The 21,691-nt window shown below is 38.7% G+C and overlaps 1 protein-coding gene across 1 annotated transcript in view; it reads left to right on the top strand.

Moving 5' to 3' along the window:
* Positions 1-18,124, top strand: part of JMY (junction mediating and regulatory protein, p53 cofactor) — an 89,486-nt gene extending 71,362 nt beyond the window's left edge. The window contains exons 9-11 of the mRNA XM_079761008.1: positions 1,303-1,897; positions 2,988-3,298; positions 7,670-18,124. Coding sequence (XP_079617134.1) covers positions 1,303-1,897; positions 2,988-3,295 — 903 coding nt within the window. The 3' untranslated portion in view covers positions 3,296-3,298; positions 7,670-18,124. The remainder of the gene's footprint in view (positions 1-1,302; positions 1,898-2,987; positions 3,299-7,669) is intronic.
* The last annotated feature ends 3,567 nt before the right edge of the window (positions 18,125-21,691 follow it).

Genomic DNA, 21,691 nt, shown 5'->3' with positions numbered 1-21,691 from the left:
ATACACACTACTACTATAAGATTTCTTTGTATGAGAAAAACTTGGCTTTCCCTTTGTTGTTTAGAAAGTAATTAAGTTTTGATTGCATGGCTACCTTTCCTCCGGTTGTTTCCAAAATTAATATCCTGTGACCCTTGGCTACCACTTCAGTCTAGTATAAGAGGAATGGGCAAGGCCACGGGGAAGCCTGGATTCCCCTTGAATTATATTACCTTGTAATTAGTTTATAGCCAACTCTCCATTTCAAGCATCAACTTGTTATTGATTCAACATACACCAACCTATGGTAGTAATCTATGGAAATGATCAGTGACAGAATTAGAGAGTGGATCAGCATACATGGGAAATGCTTCAGCAGTTTTCTTTCAGGTGAACCCATGACTCGACACTGACATCACAGCAGCTAAATATTTCCTTCGAACTGTGCTTAAGCTGAATGGTTTTAGTTGGTAAAGTTGCTCAGGAGCCTTACTTCCACTGTCGGAAGCTTTTGGTAAAGTCCTATTAGGATTATAATGAAAAGGGTGTTAAGCCTTGAGTTAAGCAAATGCATTAATGCTAGGTTTCACTACAGTAAAAATACAGAATGAGAGTTGTTACGTCGGTCAGTACTCCCAAAAATTTCATCTGTAAGCATTTGAAAATAAATGTGAGAGACTAGTAATCCCTTAGCTTTCTGCGTATATATGTTTTACATCATTTATGTTGTGTAATTTGCATTCCTATTATTTTTTTTTGTTTAAATTCATAATTTTATTCAGTAAAGACCTTTTTTTAATAGTGGTAATTTTGAATAGTTGCTTAAGTCTATAAGAGGATTACAAGATCTCGATAAAGGATTTGATGTTGAGCAAATGTTAAAGAGTTTGGTGATAGCCCTAACCGGTTTGGCTCAGTGGATAGAGCGTCAGCCTGTGGACTGAAAGGTCCCAGGTTAGATTCCGGTCAAGGGCATGTACCTTGATTGCGGGCACATCCCCAGTAGGAGGTGTGCAGGAGGCAGCTGATCGATGTTTCTCTCTCATCGATGTTTCTGACTCTCTATCCCTCTGCCTTCCTCTCTGTAAAAAATCAATAAAATATTTTTTAAAAATACTTAAAAAAAAGTTTGGTGATAACTGTTTGAAAGTTACTACACTTTTGGTATTCTGGTTTTCTGTATAACTGTGTTACAAAAATTTCCCTGAAAATTACAAAAGCTCCAAAAGAACATCTTTCACTTGAGAGAGAGAATAGCTAGCCATTTGTTCATAAATTGTTTTAACATAATTTAACCAGTTATGATAACTTCTGTTTCTTTAGAGGTACCCTGGCCAAGTTATATTTAAATCAAGCAGATTGCGACTGGCTCATGCAAGAAGTGCCGCCAGTCCTGTGCCCTGCGAGGACCAATGCAACTCTGTGCCAGGAGCACTGCAGACAGAAGAGAAAAGTGAAGAGGTGCAGAACGGAAGAGGCAAGCTTGGGTCATCACAGACAGCAGAAGCCCAAAGCCTCATACAACTTGAAGACACTTCATTAGTACAACTTGAAGCCACTTCATTACCTCTCAGTGGTGTTACCTCGGAACTGTGCCCCACTGTTTCTCTTTCACTTTTGAATAATATTGACCTTGAACCAGGTTCTGTTACCACAGATCCACTCCCGCCACCTCTTCCTCCAACACCACCTCCTCCACCACCTCCTCCTCCCCCGCCCCCACCACCACCACCTCTGCCTGTTGCTAAGGACAACATCCCAGAGACACTGGAGAAAGGTCTGCCTAGAGTGGAGGGGAACGAGAAAAGGATCCCTAAATCTGCGAGTGCCCCTTCAGCACATCTCTTTGATAGCAGCCAGCTGGTCAGTGCCAGGAAGAAGCTCAAAAAGACTGCTGAAGGTTTGCAGAGAAGGAGGGGTAAGTTAAAGAGATCTTTTCATGTTCATCTGTTGGTAAAAGTGAGGCATAATCAAAGGACTTTTTATTTCATAGGATCTTACAAAGCTTAATACATTATTTTATTTCTGGACATTATTTGATAGCAAATAGGTTTTCAAGATCACAGCAGGGCAGAATTCTCACCAACCCATATCGACAAATTTCTACAGACATAGCAGTGTGTACCTTTAGCTGTTGGGCATTTTTTTTTAAAAAATCTTCTAAAGTGATACTTGATCTATTTGGTAATACATAGTAGGCAGCTCCTTTTGTGTAAGAAAGTGATTTTAAACCTGGGAAATACATGAAAGGTATTCACATTGGAAAGCTTGTGTTATTTGGTCAGAACTATCACACTAGGGTGGCATTGGCAGGACAGTGTAACATTTGGTCACGTGTTTATTGAGGATCTTGGTATACTCTTCATATAAAGAATCAAAGAAGAATAAGGAGTAATATGTATAATTTCTTGCATGTCATATTATGTGTTAAAGCTATTTTTTTAAAAGAACAGATAATAATCTTGGCCCTCAAGGAGCTTTAGCTTGCATAGAATATTATATAGAACATTTTGCATATTATATTTTAATCTGAAAGACTATCCTGTAAAATATTTTTTACCTTAATCCAAGTAGAATTTCATGTGTAAAACAACTAAATGCAAAGTATAATCACTATAATGAACCAAAATTAATTTTTGAAAATTAAATGTATAACCCAGTCATTTCTGAATTCAGGTTGGGCTGGTGCGTTATAGAAATCCTTCAGAAGTCTCACCCATGATTGTACTAAAGACCATCTCCTAGCTCCCAATCTGTTCCCTTCTCTCACATGGGAAATGATAGGAATACCAATAATACCTGACATGGAATTGAGTCTTGGAATTTCTTTTTAGTATGTGTAATTAGGATGCCCTGTGCTTTGGAACCTTCTGTTCACAGTGCATGGGCTATTTTGTAGATGGTGTTTCCAGTGTCATGGGCTATCAAGTCCTACAGTCTATAGAGGTTGTAGTAGTTTGACTTTATGTGTTATCCTAACTACAATTGTTTTCTTTCATTTTCTAAAGTGAGCTCACCCATGGATGAGGTGTTAGCTTCCTTGAAACGTGGTAGTTTCCATCTGAAAAAGGTTGAACAACGAACTCTGCCTCCTTTTCCTGATGAAGATGATAGTAATAATATCTTGGCACAAATAAGGAAGGGGGTAAAATTGAAGAAAGTACAGAAGGAAGTTTTGAGAGAATCCTTCACGCTTCTGCCTGACACAGACCCTCTCACACGGAGCATCCATGAAGCTCTTAGGAGAATCAAAGAAGCATCCCCTGAGTCGGAGGATGAAGAGGAGGCCTTGCCTTGCACAGAATGGGAAAACTAACAAGTAAATGGTCTTACTTTCTTCAGTAGCGTTGGTAACACAGCTTTTATATTGGATGATGATGAGGTCTCTTATATAGAGCCTGAGGTTTATTATTTATTATACAGGCCAATTATAGTTGGGTCATAAATTTGTAAACTTCAGATTTTACTTCTGTAATTTCTAAAAAATTAATAGGAAAGCACTTTTCAAAGATACTGCTATGTAAATGTTTTTTATATGGCAGTACAGTCATATCCCAAGTAAAGAGATAGTCTTATCTGATACCAAGAAAGTCTTTCAAAACAGAAAAGGCCTTTTCTAACTGAAGCATTTTTATTACAAATGTATGCATATTGAATTTTGATGTTTTATTAGCTGCCTGTAAAGATCATTCTAGAAAAGTAATTGTGTTATCTGATTATTTAGCTTTCTAAGCCTTTAAAACTGAGGTTAATCATTTTTAGGCTTATTATAGTTACTGCATTGTTTAATTAAAATTGCAGTTAACATAAAAATATAAAAATTATACATATAATATCTTATTGAGTACCCCTATGGGTATTGGTTACACATTTGGCATTCTACCAGGGTAATAGAGAGTTATACTCCAGTACATTTTAATAAGGTAATTATAAAGTAATGTAATTATAAATTATGTTAAATATATAGAATCAGTAACGATAACATATAAGTTAAATAGTATACAGCTTCACACCATTCACCAAAAGGGGGAGACTCACAGTCCTGGAGGGAGTAAAGAATAAACATATTCATCAGCACCATTATTCTTTTTGTTGTTGTTGTTACTCCTCACCTGAGGATATTTTTCCATTGATTTTTAGGGAGAGTGGAAGAGAGAGGGAAAGACAGAGAGAAACATCGATGTGAGAGAAACACATTGATTGGTTGCCTCCAGGAGGAGCCTGCAACCAAGGTACGTGCCCTTGACTGGAATCGAACCTGGGACCCTTTAGTCTGCAGGCCAACCAACGCTCTATCCACTGAGCCAAACCTGCTAGGGCACATCAGCACAACTATTCTTAAACATGTTTGATTATAAGAATTACCTGGAAAGCTTATTAAAAGGGCAATATTCTTGGCCTTCACTCCCCAGGATACTAACCAAGTAGTTCTGATGCATATGCAGGAATACATCTGGATTTTGAAGATTGAATACAAAACAAACAAACTGTCATTAATTTTTAGATTGATTACATGTTCAGAGATACTATTTTGGATATCCAATATTACTAAAAGCAATTTTACCTGTTCCACATCTCTCCAGCATCATCTGCACAGATCAGTAATTTAACAAAATGGGTGGGGGGGAAATCACATTTCTCTTAAGTGGTTGTGTGTTACCTTTAATGTGCTTGAGCCAACATTCCAGAATACCATGGTCCTGCTGTGGGTTTTGGGCTTTTGGTATCCTTTTTTCCAAGGGCCTTATTTATAGAGGTCCTAATTAACAGTCACTCTGTGTGACTTACTGATTATGGATCCCAAAATAATTTCAAACCATTTGTGCTTGTACATAACTAGTATATGTATACTATGCTTTGCAGAAGGATATAAATATTATCAGTGTATCTACTTGGTGTATGAATGTGTCTAGAGACTCAGGTGTGTCTTGACAGGGAATCTTTTTGACACTGGATATTTATTGTCTTTCACATTACAGTGCTTGCTACCTATTTTTATTGCCTGTCTCCTGCTTATAGCTTCTTGGTGAGCTGCTAAGCCTATGCCTGAAACTACCATCTTAGTATTGATTGGTTAATCCCTCAGGTGGGCCTTCGTAGAATGAGTATGTTTAGTCCTTTTATTACAGTTGCCTGCAGTGGCCCAGGCAGGGTAAATGGCCTCCCAGCAGCTACTCACGCCAGCCCATCACTGTTTGTCGTCTTCCCATCCTACCAGATCCTGCCCAACACAGATACTGCAACAGTATTTCCTGCATTAAAGTGTCTGTTATTTATAGCTTTGGCTGCTAATTTGGCCTTATTTCTGATGTCCAGGATAAATGCCACTTTGAAAATTGCCTAAAACTTTTCTCTTTTTGAATGATTTTTTTTTTATGACTGGTATCTATACTAATAAAAGCCTTGGGGGTGATCAGGCCAGCAGGGGAGGGTATTTGGGGGCAATTAGGCCTGCAGAGGAGCAGTTAGGTGTCAATCAGGCCAGCAAGGGAGCAGTTAGGAGCCAGCGGTCCCGGATTGTGAGAGGGATGTCCAACTGCAGGTTTAGGCCCGATTCCACAGGGATTGGGCCTAAACCTGCAGTTGGACATCCCTTGAGGGGTCCCCTATTGGAGAGGGTGCAGGCTGGGCTGAGGGACACCCTCCCCAGTGCACGAATTTCGTGCACCGGGCCTCTAGTATGTAGTATAATGTTGAGAGAAACAATAAAATAGTTCCAAAAAATGTATGAGCTCAGGTAGCTGCAAAGCTAATTTTAAAAGGCAGTATATCCTACACCAGAAGCAATCTGTAGATTAGCTGTATGCTCCACCGATTGAGCTGGCATTGATGAAAGAGCTCCATTTCACTGCCTGCGTGTGGGCTTGGGAAATCATTTTTAAATCCTTTAGATACTTCTCCACAGATAGCTAAAAAGGCTGTAATTTGTATTTCCTGTTATTAATTGGCTTCATTCTTAGAGCTTTTAAATCATTAATGTGATTACATCTTTGAAGAGCTAATTCCTCAAAAATTCATGAAGTAAAAAGTGAAGGTCCCTGTTCTACCTCGTCCTCCTCTAAAAACTCTTCCCAGAGATCGCTATAGGTAACAGTGTCCTTGAAGGGTATTTCTAAACATAAGAAAGTACATATAGTTATATAGGCTTTATTCAGTTTCTAATTTGTTTCCTGTGGGGTCCTTTATATATATATTATTGATTTCAGAGAGGAGGGGAGCGGGGGAGAGAGAGAGAAACATCAGTGTTGAGAGAGAATCATTGATTGGCTGCCTTCTGCATGCCCCCCACTGGGGATCGAGCCCGCAACCTAGGCATGTGCCTTTGACTGGAATTGAACACGGGACCTGTCAGTCCGCAGGCCCACACTCTATCCCAGTGATGGCGAACCTATGACACGCGTGTCAGCACTGACACACATAGCCATTTCTGATGACACGCAGCCGCATGCCGAGGATGAAACATTTGCTGCTCCTGAGGTTGAAACATTTGCGACTAAGAGTCTTGGAGTTCGTTTTTTCCTCAAAGTACACACTACCTGATTTATGCTCAGTTTTTTGGCGAAGTTTGACACACCAAGCTCAAAAGGTTGCCCATCACTGCTCTATCCACTGAGCCAAACCAGCTAGGGCCCTGTGAGGTCCTTCTTAAACTTATGAAGTAACTATAATGACTCTGTCCAACAGAAATACAATGTGAGCCTGACATAGGATTTTAAAAGTTCTAGTTATACTTAAAGAAGGTAGAAAAGAATGGGTGAAACTGATTTTACTAATACTTTATTTTACATGCTATATCCAAAATAGTATCTTTCAACATGTTTTCAATATAAAAAAAATATACAACACAATTTACATTTTTTTGTACTGAGTCTTCAAAATCCACTGTGTATTTTATAGTTACTAGTATAAATTATAGCATAGTACATCTCAATCTGGATGCTAAATATTCAATGGTTAAAGTGAAATGTCCTATCAAAACAACGAAATTGTATTTAGTAGAAAAAAATATTTTCTACCACTTCATATTTAAATCAAATTAAAAATTCATTTTCTCAGTCACACTCGCCTCATTTTAAGTGCTCAATAGACACATGTAGCTACAGTGTTAGATAACACAGAACTATAAAAAAGTAAGTTATATTCTGTTCATGTGAGCTTTTATCTGATAAGTACCAGAACTTTTATATAAATGTTCCTGTGCCATAGGTAAGCTCATAGATCTCAAACACAACTATTTTGAATTTTACAAAGTCTTTGTTTGTAAAGCACCCATTTAAAGACCAGTACTCATCCCGTCCTCTAAATGTCAATCTAACAAAAATTACTCCCTAGTGAATTTTAAAAATGCAATAGTTCTTATGCTGTCAGTTTATTAAGCAAATATTTTTAGATTATATTCTTCCTTTTTGTATTGTCATAAAATATTACGTTAAAAGAAGTAAAAATGAAAGAGAATCTAACATACAACCTTTTAACAGTGATCAAAACCCATATGTAAGTTTTTTCATTTTTATTGCTTTTGAATACAAGCATATCCTTTTTTTAAAACTGTCTGTATAAATGGCCATTTATAAGGAAAAGTCATCAGTGTTCATTCTGGATATTGCTAAAGTTATGAGGGAGCATATATACATACTACCTTTAATAGGTCATTCTTTTTTTAATACACTGTTATTTCGTTTATAAACAGGTGACTCACGAAAAAGAAAAAAATACCTGCGGTTGAAGACCGATTCATATTCTTTTGAAAAACAAATTTTAAGCACTTGGTTCCAGAATTGGATTCCATTAGATCCAAAGTGTATTGGCTCAGTGGTGTGAAAAAAGGAAGCACAATTGGCAAGTTATTACTTTTCAGTCTTTCCAATAGATGGTGGTTAACATGAGTTTTAGGTGTGCAATGTTTCTGACTACAGTGAAGAAAAGGCCTTCAAAGAGAGGCCCATTTTTTTACCACCTTCCCCTCCTGTCCACCCACTTACATCCTTACAGTGGCCAGTAAAGCTAGGGGTTGCTGTGAGTTGGAAGAGCACTGGGTGGACAGGCGTCTGCTGTAAGCTGTATTGGGACTGCTTTGAAATCCATTTTTCAGGGCACTGAATAGTCATCTGCTTGAAAATTACAGAGCTTCTTCCATATCAGCTTATATAAATAGTGTGACACTCTGAAAAAGAAGTTTATCCTGATAGTCATTGGACAGGAATTGAAAGAAAATCAGATGATGAAAATTTCCACATTACTTATCTCCAAAGGAATTTTCATAAAGATGTTCAACAATATCTGGAAAGATACAAAACTATGGAGATACATCTAGTTATGTGTTTACCACAATATGATACATTTAACATGGCATATTTTTAGAAGACCACACACTCTTACACTTTGTAAGTTTTTGAAGTAAAAATTTCCATGCTTTTAAATAGCTCTTCATAATTGTGAATTTATAATAGTTTGAATATTATGTGCAGCTTTGTTTATGAGAAGCAATACTTTGTAATTTGATAATTCAAATTATTTTTGGTCTTTTTGTTTGAACTATTGCTTGATTACTGTAATTCAACATGACTTTCCTATTAAGAATCAAAAATCAGGATTCTATAATAGGAATGCAGATTCCTATTTATCATGTCTTTTTATCATCTACCATTTAAGTTTTTATTTTTATGCTCCACAGTGAAAAAAAAGTGCTCTACAGATCTGCAGAAGAAATTAGACAAGCAGAAAAGCCTCCTTAGCTGGCATTTCACTATCCTCACATGCTTTGAGTGGAGTTTTTGGATAGAGCCTTTGTTATTGTCACTAAATTAAACATGTATGTAGCTCTAGGTGTCTGTTTTGCTATAATGGAGTCCTAAAGGGTGCGTTTATATGAATGGAGCCATTATGTGTTCTCAGCTGGACTGCTATGGGCTTAAGTGAAGATAGATATGTTGGACTCAGTACAGTACTCGGTAAAGTAATTCTGCATAAGACAGATCTTGGCCTTTATCTGAAAGGAGGACCAAAGTACCAAAAAAGACTTTTATTTCTTATGAGGCAATTATCTGACCTAGACTCAGAAAGCAGTCCCAGTGTAAAAGCCCTCCAATGAATCAATATTCCGGAGAAGAAGAAAATGCTCACACCTTTGTCACATTAAAGTGTTATTTCCTTGAGAATAATTCATTCATTGACATTTAGAAAAATACAGGAGGATGCAGTGTTAAATTAACAGCAAAAAAGCACTAGAACTCTCATATGTCTAGAGGGAATTGCTACCCATTAGGTGTTACAGCTGCAATTCCAAGGGTCCTGTGATCGCCATGGAGATTATCTCACACTTGAAGGTGAGTAGGTTAGAGCAGCCAGCTGTGCTCATTCTCTGGTAAATAACTTTCTCTAACACACTCACTTCCCTTGGAGAGTCAGATTCCTGCTTCCATAAAATTGCCTGTTACTGCAGGTCATCAACCTTTAAGAGTTCTCACAAATAATATTAAAATTTAAAATAACTACGACCGACTTGTCTATCAAGATGAGTTGACCAGTTGAATCCTCATTTTAATTTTAAAGCAGTTTTAGACCCCAACAGGAATTACGTTGACATGGTTAAATTCTTTTTTTTCTTGCCCCAGTAAGATGAGCACCTTGGGCCTTAGTATTTCATTTGTATATATTTTAGTTATGATGGTACTTATAGATCACATTCCCACTTCCAAACTTGCCTGTACTATTTATATGGTTTAAAATATTTGACAGCTATATTTCTGTTAATGTATCATTTCGATATATAAGAATCTGCAAACAACTGCTTGCTTATGCTGAATCAGTTTAGAAGTTAATTTACTAATCTAATCTCAACTACTATATATTTAAAATAGGGAAACAATTAGGTGGTGATCTGGGGGATGTTTTGAGAACAGTATTACTTACTGCTCACTTAAATGTCAATGTTAACTATTTCTTCTACTAATGCAACTAAAATTATGTATATATAACCAATGTGGAATGTATAGAAAAGGTATTCCTCATGATTTAAAATCCCAATGGTACTATATTGTAGCAATATGAAAAAATGTCTGGCTAAAAAGATTTTTAAAAGATAAGCAACTGTCTTGCTTACTTGATGAATATTTTATAGGCTTATTGAGTTTGTGAGCAGCATAAAAGCAATCATTCCTTAATTCTTCATTGTGAAACAAACATTTCTATAAAATGCATTTTTAAATAGACTTTTAGACACGACTATGACACTTGAACAGGTGTAGTATTTCCATAGTGGGACTGTGGGGCTTTTCTTATATGAAACCGTAGAAAAATTTCAGCACTTTTATGTTACTAGAGGCCCGGTGCACGAGCCCGCTTCCCATGGGGAGCAGGCCTAAGCAGGCAGTTAGACATCCTTAGCGCTGCCATGGAGGCGGGAGAGGCTCCCACCACCGCCACTGTGCTCGCCAGCCATGAGCCCGGCTTCTGGGTTTCTGGCTGAACAACGCTCCCCCTGTGGGAGTGCACTGACCATCAGGGGCAGCTCCTGCATTGAGGGTCTGCCCCCTGGTGGTCAGTGCGCATCATAGCGACCGGTCGTTCCGCTGTACGGTCGATTTGCATATTACCCTTTTATTTTATAGGATGGGGGGGGCCCTTGGTTTCTACAAAGCTGAACTATGTAGCAATATTTGGTAACATGGCGTGACCACTTTTGTAAAGCATACTTTGGCCATAGCAGACACTAAGAATTGAAATTCTTTTATTAGTGGAACAAAAATAAATGGGGAGCATTCTCTCTGGGATGGGACCAGTATACAATTAACACAATTTAACTTTATACATTCCCTGAGACTCCATTTTTAATTACATTCACTGAGTATGGAATGCTTTTAGCCTAAGAAAAGTTTTTTCTTTCACTAAATACAAGGTGTGTTTTTTTTAATCTTTATAATTTCATTATTATGCACTTAACATCAGATACCAACCTGTAAAGTACTAATGGGTCCTTAAAGGCCTTATCAGGGAGTTGAAATTTCATATACTTTACCATGTTATTTGTAAAAAAAATTTTTGAACAGATGTAAAACATTTAAAAACTGTGGCAGACTCATTGTTAATGTGCAACCATTAGATAGTGAAAGCAGAAACCTTAAGTTTTGCCTAATTCTTGCACTGAATTTAAATAATATAAAGTTAAATGTGCATTTTAAATAGCTTTTATTCCCCGTTTACTGCTTAACATAGAAGAACTATGCTTAATGTAGAGGACTGACCAGCAGGACTTGTTTCCGATGGCAGAGAGGGAGGGAAGTAGAAGCACCTTACTGTGGGAGCATGCTGCATTTATTTAGGCTACTGAACAATTCAGTAGTTGTGTCTGAACTTTGCTGCAGAGTGCTCTTTAGTTAAAGCACATTTAAAAAATCTCTGCTCAATTGCTTTGTAAAATGAAGCAATGGCATTTTTTATCCTATAATTATAGGCTAATTTAAAAGTTTTCCTACAAAAAATGAGTTTATATTGCTGCCTAAACTATCATGTATGTAAAAAGAGGCTTTTTAAAGGTAAGAGGGAGTCTGGATTGTGTGTGTTAAATGTTTGTCCAATTCCAAATTTATAAACGTTTCTCCCCTTCTCCATGCATTTATTAGGACACTGTAAGGTGAATGTACAGAAAATACCTCTGAGATTGAGATTGACATATTAAATACTTTATCAATGTTATTTCACACTGAATCTCAAACATTTGTTTTGAGGGTTAGGGGAAAGTTTTTGTGTGTTTTTTAAAGTCAGGTATAATTAAGATTGGCTTATTTTGGGGAGTTAAGGAAGGACCATGGAAAATGATATTTAGACATGTACAAAAGGTACAGGTATTGGTTATAGAGTTCACTTTTAACAAGGGAAGTTTTGGTGTTGTTTTTTTTTTCTTGCATGTTCTATGGTCAACTATTCAAAGAGCATATAACAAGTTATTCTAGCTTTTCCCAATACTAAGTAAATTGGTTTTAAGAAGTCTCCATAATCACAGATGGCATTTTCCCTTCATCTGTTAACCAAAAGGAGTAGCCAATATAACCCATATAGTGACTTCTGACTTCTTCAACTTGGACAGAATCCTCACTGTGTCACTGAATTTCTCATTGTACTGTATGTATTGCCAAGGTTGAAACCATAATAAGTAGTTTATGAAAAATTGAAGGCCACAGATCATTTTGCATGAGTAAAGCCCATTAGGGCTAATGAAACTGACATGTTTTTTAGCCTTTCCGGTCAAATGAAAATTTTAATAGCAAACTGATTCACCATTTACTAGCTTTGTGCAATATTATAATGGTAGAAGCAAAACACTAGCACATTGTGCTTAGCTTTTAAGGATGGCTTTAACACCATCACATTACATGGGCAGTGTGCACAGTGTATTGTAAATGCCAACTCTTGCAAATTTACAATACTTAAGTATGCTAAATTAACATCCTAAAGTATTAAAAGTACAAAGAAAAAACTTAAGCAAGCATTTATAGCAATACTCTGAAATCTCCAATAATTGTTTTGACTGTTGCCTTTTGCTCTTTAGTGCAACTTTTCTGCATTGTAATTATTGTATTGCTTTGTATTTCATGTTTTTTACACTCATGACTTCAGAGTTAAGTACTTGTACACCAAGTATTGCAATCACCTTTCTCTTCTTGTACATGCAATGTAACAACATACAGTTTTGGTGCTTAACAATATTCCATTTTTTCTTTAATAAAATATATTTATTGCATTTACCTCACTTTGTTTAACATTGGTGGGAGATACTGTCACTTCATTTCAAATAGAAGGAGCACAGCAAGTTATACACCTGTTACGTTGATCAGGATTCAGAGACTGTTTACCCCTATACTTCTGGCTCTTCCCGACTACTATTTATTATGAAATATTTTCATGGCAGCTTTATCTGTACTAGTACCAGCCTTATTCATGTCATCTCTGTAACTATCCACATAGTTTGGAAAGAATAACTTGCAAAATTGGAAGGTCTTTAAATGCCTTTCATGTTAGCAGTCAATTTGTGTTCATCTAATGAGGGGAGATTATTGGCTTTATGATTAAATATAGAACTAGCTTAACTGGGTCCCAGCACATACTCTTACCCAACGCTGACTTGATGAAGCCCCCAGCACACACACAGGTCTAAGGAAGGCGTCCTTCAATGGACTGAGGTCCCAGATGCTGCCAAGCCCTACTTTTCCCCCAAGTCCTCATTTACAAAACGATGGGCTGAACAGGATAAACTTTGGGACTTTCCAGCTTCAGGATTCTGTATTAAGAAGTGAGAAATTTCTCCCAGGTAGGGCCTTACTGCCATGTATTCTCTCTACAGATATATCAACAACTAACCAGAGGGTTTTGATTACTAGTTTTTCCATAAAATGGACATGAGAGGAATGTTAGCCATACTGATAGAATATCACCTTCTGCCTCTTGAATTAAACTTAGATACATTAATACACTCTCAACAGTACTTCAGAAGACTCCTAGTATCTAGTTCACCCTTCTGAAAATCATGGTGCTATTGGCTTGGGACGGGTTTATTGGGTGGACTTCTCTGTGAGGTTAGCCATCTTTCCTAAGGCAGGTGAAAACCTCCTGAAAATCTAGGCCTGACTGGAATGCCTTACTCTTTGTGGCCTTGTTGCTTATCCCGACCTTGCTGAGTTTCTATAAGCTGGTTGAAACCTGATGAATTATTTGCTACAGGAAGCCCTTTGGGAGAGGCTTAAAAATCTTTGGTGCAGCACTAGCTGGTTTGGCTCAGTGGATAGAGTGTCAGCCTGTGGACTGAAGGGTCCCAGGTTCGATTCCAGTCAAGGGCACATGCCCGGGTTGTGGGCTCAATCCCCAGTAGTGGGTGTGCAGGAGGCAGCCGATCAATGATTCTCTCTCATCGTTGATATTTCTCTCCCTTCTCCCTTCCTCTCTGAAATCAATAAAAATATATTTTTTAAAAACCTTTGGTGCAAAAATCCCTACATTCCATCACATTTGGACAGCTACTGATGGATAATGACATTTAACCATATTTCCCCAGTCTCTGTCCCTCTGCCCAGGGATACCTTTTCCACAAAGACCCTACAGCTTTGTTGCACACCAGAAACTTGGTTCTCCTTCACTGTTATTAGCATTTTCTCCAGATATCTCCACTAACAATCTTAGTCATTCACAAGTGTTCTTGCTCATCTTTCTCTAAACCTGTTTGTCAACTGCTTAACTTCTAATAGGCTGATGACCTATTATCCTCCTACCGAGTTCATACAGATCCATCTCCAATCGCAGCAGCCTCCAACTTCTTTCACCTGCCTCCATTTGCTCTTGGCGATTGCTGTGACCAACTCCATATACTCAGGCCACTGAGCTGCTTTCTGATCTCGGATTCTTCCCTGTCACTAATTCCCAAGGCCAGGCCCTGCTGTACATTCAGTAGAGTCCAGGACTTCCTGCCTCCATGCTACCTAAGGAAAACATGCTACAAGGCTTTCTGTGGGGACATAGGTCTCTTCCAGGCCTTTCCCCTAGGACCTCAATTCTACATGCTCATCTCATATGTCTTTCCACTGGCACACCTGTCTGTCTAAAATGCTTCTCTTATCTCAAGACCATCAAAAGTCTATCCATTGAGTGTTAATTTGGAAAGCAGGTGGCAATGAATCTGGCCCTCCCTGTGTGTCAAAATTCTTAATCAGAACATTGAAAGAAAGGGAATAAAGTTAAGATGCAAAAGGAAAAATTATAGAATCTGATTTAATCTTCACAATTATACAAAGATTAACCATTTGAGGTACAAGAAAAGGGGTTAGGCCCGGCCGACGTAGCTCAGTGGTTGCACGTCGACCTGTGAACCAGGAGGTCACTGGTTTGATTCCCGATCAGGACACATGCCCAGGTTGTTGGCTCGATCCCCCATGTAGGGTGTGCAGGAGGCAGCCAATCAGTGATTCTCATCATTGATGTTTCTATCTCCCTCTCCCTTCCTCTCTGAAATCAATAAAATATTTTTTTTTTTTAAAGAAAAGGGAAGGGGGTTAGATACTAAATTGTCCATGTTAACAACTTTTAAGTGGCAGAGAGCTTTGCTTTAAAATCCCTCCCTTACTCCCCATAGCACCTTCACCTTCACTATTAGCCCTGTGAGGTTCAACTAGTGCTCAGTGAGCGCTTCCTAACCAGCCTCACTCTCTCCCATGTCTTTAAATGACCTTTGTGTCATGACAATGCCCAATTTGACTTTTTAAATTTTTTTCCCGGCTTATACCTCTTCTCAGAACTCTTGGTCTCTTGTGTGTTCAGCTGCCTGGTGATCTCATCTTTCGGATGCCTCTTACCTATCTCAAATAGAACATATAAAAATGGTTCCCTTGATCCACTCCTTCTCAGCTTTACGCATCTTTCACAATTCATTCAGTTCTGCAATTTAGAACCTGGAAGTTATCCTTGCTGCCTTGCTCACCCTCACCCTCCACATTGAATCTTCATCTAGTCCTATCAAGCTGAATTCCAGTTTACCTCTGACGTATCCACTGCTTTTTCTGTCTCTTACTGCCCTCTGACCCAGAGCACCTTCATCACAGCTAGATTACCACACTAGTCGCTTAACTGACCTTTTTACTGTCACTCTTGTCTCCTTCCAACTTCCTCTGCACCCACAGACAAAGGAGTGGGATCCTGTCTCACTCCCCTGCATAACGCCCTCCAGTTGCTTTCCATTGACTTAGGATAAAATCCCACATCTTGAATAGGCAATTCATAAAAGAAATCCAAATGACTAATGTGCATACCAAAAAACAGTCTACCTCAATTGTAACAAGGAGAACATAATTAAAACAAAATGAGATACCATTACACTTTGAAGAATGGTTAAAATTGATTGACATTTCAAGTATTATCAAGGATTTTGAAGAAAATGGGAACTTTCATACACTACTAGTGGTAGTATAAATGGTATAACTATTGGAAAACTGCTAGGCATTAGCTACAAAAGTTGGATGTATGCTTACCCTGCGACCTAGGTGAAATATGTATATAGTTGAACCAGGAGACATCTGCAAGAATGCTTATAGCAGCATTCTTCATAATAGCCAACAACCAAAATACATAAATGCCCATGCACTGATGGACAGACAGTTGTGGTATATTCCTAAAATGCGGTGTGTCCTACAATGGAGTGCTGTAGAACACTAAAAATGAATAGAGCTGCACAGTTCCCATGAGTCTCAAAGTTGAGCAAAAGAAGCCAAAAAGAATAATATATGAATCCAGTCACATAAAGTTAAAAAACAGACAAAACTGAACTAGTAGTTAGGCTATTATTTAAGCAGTAAAACTTTTTTAAAAGCAAAGGTATGATTACCATAAAAGTCATATGGTCACATTGGAGGGAAAGGAGAGCTTTGTGACTTAAAATTCTGTGGGGCTGTCAAGCTCTTATTGGTTGACCAGGGTGGTGATTAGATGGGGGTCCACTTTACAATAACTCGGTAAGCTTTACATTTAATGTTCCTGTATTTTTCTGAATAAGCAGTACATTTCCTAATAAAAAAGGTTTTAAAACTCTAAAATAGTGTGGTTCTATTATTCTGTAAATTGCTTCTAGAATTCAAGTTGCCGAATACGTTTTATACACAAAATACTTTGCCTGTTTGCTCTACAAAACAATGAGGACAATGGAAAAACCTGCTCATCCCAGACTTCTGCTCCCCAGAGTTCCATGCTCCTTTTCATCGGCTGTGTGTGTGCACGCATGTGTGTGTGCATGTGTGTGGGGGCATTAAACTCCTTTTCCAGGTGTTCTATTTAGGTTTCTTGTGAGGAAGTAGATAGGAAAATCTTTAAAAATTTCTTCAAATAAAGATATGCTACAGACAATAGGGTGCTGAAGGCCTGGGGTGGAGGCGGGCTGGAGGGGGTCAATAGGGGAAAAGGGGGGACATATGTAATACATTCAACAATAAAGAATTTTTTTTAAAGATTCTACAACATAGCAGTCATAGTGGTTAAGAGCAGGGACTCTTGAGACAACGCCTACTAGCTGTGAATGTGGACAAATTGTGTGCTTCCGTTTGTTCATCTGCAATATGGATGGTTTCTACTTCGTAAAGTTGTGGTATGGGCTAAATGCATACATAAATGTTAGCTATTATTCTGAAAATAGAATACCAAAGTTCTTCACACACACACAAAGATTTGTGTAATTTGAAAGCAGGAACATCTGAGTCTAGAGTAGCCACTCCTGGACAATCTGAAAAGGCAGCAATAGTCATATACATTTCCTGTTGTAATAGAACAATTTCATTCACATGTCTCAAAATGAATATTCTGCAATAAGCAACATTTTAAATTAACAGAAAATCTTTGTTGGCTCTTTGTAGGAAGAATTGGGTGCAATGGGAAAATGTAGGATTTCTATTTGCTGACTCACTTTATGTGGAGATGGGATCCTAAAGAATCTAAAAAATAATCCAAAAATATAAATGTCTGAACTTTCAGTTAAATATGGTGGCTTCAAACATCGATACCTCTTTCTAAAGTCCTAACATGGCAGTAAAGGAGTTAAAAGAGGAGAAAACTGTGGACAAGAAATGTCAGTGTGTGTTTGGAAGATGCCTGGGCTGTTAGCGGAGGGAGCTGACCTGAGTGTGCAGCAAGAAGCAAGCCAAGCCCTGAGGGGCCTCGCATTTGGAGGCACTCTGTTCTTTGAAGGTGGGGATGAGGGGTAAGTGTGAAAGGAGAGGTGGAAAGTCAAAAAGAAGCAATTGATCTCACCCCCATCTCCAGGCCCTCCTTTCCCACTCAAGATGCTAGAGGTTCATTCCCTGGATAAAATGAACCAGAGAAGATCTGGGCTCCTATAGCAGGTACAGATGAGGGCAGTTACTGCTGAACACCTGAGGATTAAGTTAAAATCCTTCAGAATCACGGGGAACATCAGCTAGGCATCTCCAGTCCCCAGATGAGTCTGGAAGATGCTTCTGTAGAAATTAAAACCCTCAGAGAAAAGGCCATCGTGAATGTGTGAGGAGAGTTGGAGACTTACCAAATGGTGAAGCTGGTCTTCCACCCAATCATCCTACCCCCAAAGATACTAGTCAACCAGCCCCCGCTTCCTGCCCCCAGGGCTCCCAGAGTCTCACTGTAGAAGATGAACAGACTACTTAGAATCAGTTTCAGAAAGTCTCCACCCGATGGACAGACTAAAACAAACTAAAAGTAACTCAGAAAACAAGACAATTCAGAGACTAGGAGAAAAACATTAAAATTACTTTTGTCAGAAAAATAAGGTGAAATACTGCATTCATGATACAAGAATGTGTTGCAGCAAAAAGGAATAGTCTGAAAACAAGGAGTGACACTTAAATGAAAATTATGACAGCAGAAGAGGGCATAGAAGGAATAAATGATGATGGAAAAAATAAAATGCATTTTGAAAAATTCAACTCTTAGAGCTGAATAAACCACTAAGGAGATGAACAATAGAAAGGAGGATTGATTTGGCTCATCCAACATCTGATTGATGCCAGGAAGAAGAGAGAAGTGGAGGAGAGAACATTATTAAACAATACAAGAAACTTACTGTTCTCTTCGCCACAAATGGAGTTGCATTTCCTCTCATGTGCAATAGGATTCTGAGGGGCCTCTGAGGAGCGTCCCAGTCAGATAGGAATTCAAAAAACGCTCCCTGGTACAGGTGACCCGAGGTACTGGGCCCTTGGAGACAGAGTTTTTGGCAGAGCAGTGGGGGCAGAGCCAGAGTGGAGAAGTCTGCAGAGCAAATGGAAAATTGGGGAGAGGAGATAATTTGTGAGTATACAATTCTTTCAAAAAATTTTCCAGTGACAAAGAGAAATCAACCAATAGCTCTAAGGATTAAGGCTGGGTATTTTTTATAGGTTAAGAAACAATAGTCATAGCAATATCTTTACAGACACCGCTACCAGGGCAATAGAGACTAAGAAGAATATAAACAAATGGGACTACATCAAAGTTAAAAGCTGCACAGCAAAAGAAACCATCAACAAAACAAGAAAGCCCACTGCATGGCAGAACGTATTTGCCAATGATATTTCTGATAATGGCTTAATCTCCAACATCTACAGGGAACTCATACAACTTAACAAAAGGAATATAAACAATCCAATCAAAAAATGGGCAAAGGATCTAAATAGACACTTTTTGAAAGAGGACATACAGAAGGCCCAGAGACATATGAAAACATGCTCAAAGTCACTAATCATCCGAGAGATGTAAATCAAAATGACAATGAGGTACCATCTCACACCTGTCAGAATGGCTATCATCAACAAATCAACAAACGACAAGTGCTGGCGAGGATGTGGAGAAAAAGGAACCCTCATGCACTGCTGGTGGGAATGCAGACTGGTGCAGCCACTGTGGAGAACAGTATGCAGATTCCTCAAAAAGTTAAAATGGAACTCCCATTTGACCCAGTAATCCCACTTCCAGGACTATATCTCAAGAAACCACAAACACCGATCAGAAAGGATATATGCACCCCTATGTTCATAACAGCGCAGTTTACAATAGCTAAGATTTGGAAACAGCCTAAATGCCCATCAGCAGATGAGTGGATTAAAAAACTGTGGTACATCTACATAATGGAATACTATGCTGCTATAAAAAAGAAGGAACTTTTATCATTTGCAACAGCATGGATGGAACTGGAGAGCATTATGCTAAGCAAAATAAGCCAGTCAGAGAAAGATAAATATCTCATGATCTCATTCATATGTGGGATATAATGATCAACATAATTTGATGAACAAGAATAGATCCAGAGACAAATGGTAGGGGAGGGGTGGGTAGAGAGCAACCAAAAGACTTGTATGCATGCATATTAGCATAACCAATGGACACAGACACTGGGGCAGTGGGAGCTTGCCCAGGGTGGGTATGGCTGGGGGCAGGGGAGTCAATTGGGGAAAAATAAGACATGTGTAACACTTTAGACAATAATAATAATAATAATAATAATAATAAACACTAAGGCATGCTTATGTGCTGAGGTACTGATATAAAATAGATAAAAAGTAAAAGTGGCTTGAAATAACAATTGTATTATTGCTTCTTAGGTAAATAAGACCACTTATAATTAATAAAGAGAAAATGGGTAAGAAAATTATCCAATTCAGGCATCCCAAACATCTTTGACCTCAATGATGGGAATCATTTAAATTTAAAGGATTAGAGGAGGTATATGGTTTTTCCCAAGTACCCACCTCAATTCTCCATGGTTATATAATGTACATGAAAATAGCCATTAGAGCTATTCTGGTCATTAATGGATTTTCTTGAAAAAGTTTCTCCCACAGTATTTTCACTGACTTCTTGTGTCACTAGTACACTGACTTGATTACTCCACATTTAAGGTGGTACTTTTATTATCCACTTGTTCAACAAGTAATTTAACATTCAACAGGATCTACCACAAACAGACAATGTGCCCTTGTGGATACACAGGTATCTGCAATTCTAGGGCATGGAAAGAGGTTGCAAAGAAAAGCAAGTCTCTGCACTCACCATGCTCAGTAGCGGACACAAGTGTTAGACCCACCTACCAGCCCCCCAGTGTCTGACACCCATGATGGCCATCAGGACAAGACCAAGTGGCACAGAAACAATCCCGTTGGGAAGGGTAGGGCCTCACCTCTGACACGCCTCCAGGGTGTGCCATGATTTGGTGGTCCAGGGGTCCCCTCATGGAAGTAGAAGAGCAGCTTCAGCTTGGGGTGGTTCTAACAACCTGAAGTCACCTTCGTTAAGTTATTGTCCTAGTTACTCTGCAGGCAATCCAAAGGGCCAGGACCACCGCTAAATTACACAGCTGTCATCTCTTGTCTCCCCAAAACCACTGGCACCAACATCACAGCGCTGTCCAGCCCCCCATGGGAGAGAACATCACAAGCCAGGGAGCCGCTCCTGCTCAGGCTCTGAGGGCAGATGTGAGGTGCCAACGTGTGGTGTGAAAGTGCAAGAGCAGTGTTGGCCGAGAGTAGGCGGAGCTCCCGGCAAGACCTAATTTACTCCCTGGCAATGGCTGCTTTGCTGGAAGAGTCTGATTCCTCTTCAGTCAAGAATTTGCTGTTATGAATGTTCTCTCTGTATAAAATATCTGCTATTTCAATAGCCATCAGGGAATGTAGACGAAGAGTGAAAGGAACAGTAATGACCAGGAGGCCTTTCTGAGTCACAGAGAACGTTCCTATCCAAGAAGAAATAATTTTATTCTATTTTTGCAAATGCAAATAAGAATGGAAATTTAACATGGTCATTTTCACCATAGAATAGATTTTTTCATTGCTGCCAAGTTCTACAATAATCCTAAATGCCTCTCATTCATTCCTGTGCTGAGGATTGGTCCTTACATCTCCCCACAGCAGGTCAGAATTGAGAACTGCTGTCTTTCTCTCAGCTAGATTCCAACCATTTAACAGTTTTAATATTTTTTTAAGTGCAGCAGGCTAAGAGCTTGGATTTAGGATCTGGCTTTAGGCATCTAGTAGTCTTAGGCTGCATTTTTTTCTAGAGAATTATGAGTGAGTGCCATGAAACAGAGAGACTCCTGGAGAGCGAGTCTGCTCTGGCTGTGTGAGCTTAGGCTAGTCACTTACCTTCTCTGGGCCTCAGTTTCCTCCTTTGAGAAGTTGGACAGGAGAATCTCTGAGGTCCCTTCCAATTCTCACAT

Source organism: Cnephaeus nilssonii, assembly GCF_951640355.1.
Source record: "Cnephaeus nilssonii genome assembly, chromosome: 2".
NCBI classification, from domain to species: Eukaryota; Metazoa; Chordata; class Mammalia; order Chiroptera; family Vespertilionidae; genus Cnephaeus; species Cnephaeus nilssonii.
The sequence above is the reverse complement of the archived record's forward strand: the minus strand, read 5'-3'. Positions and strand labels throughout refer to the sequence as shown.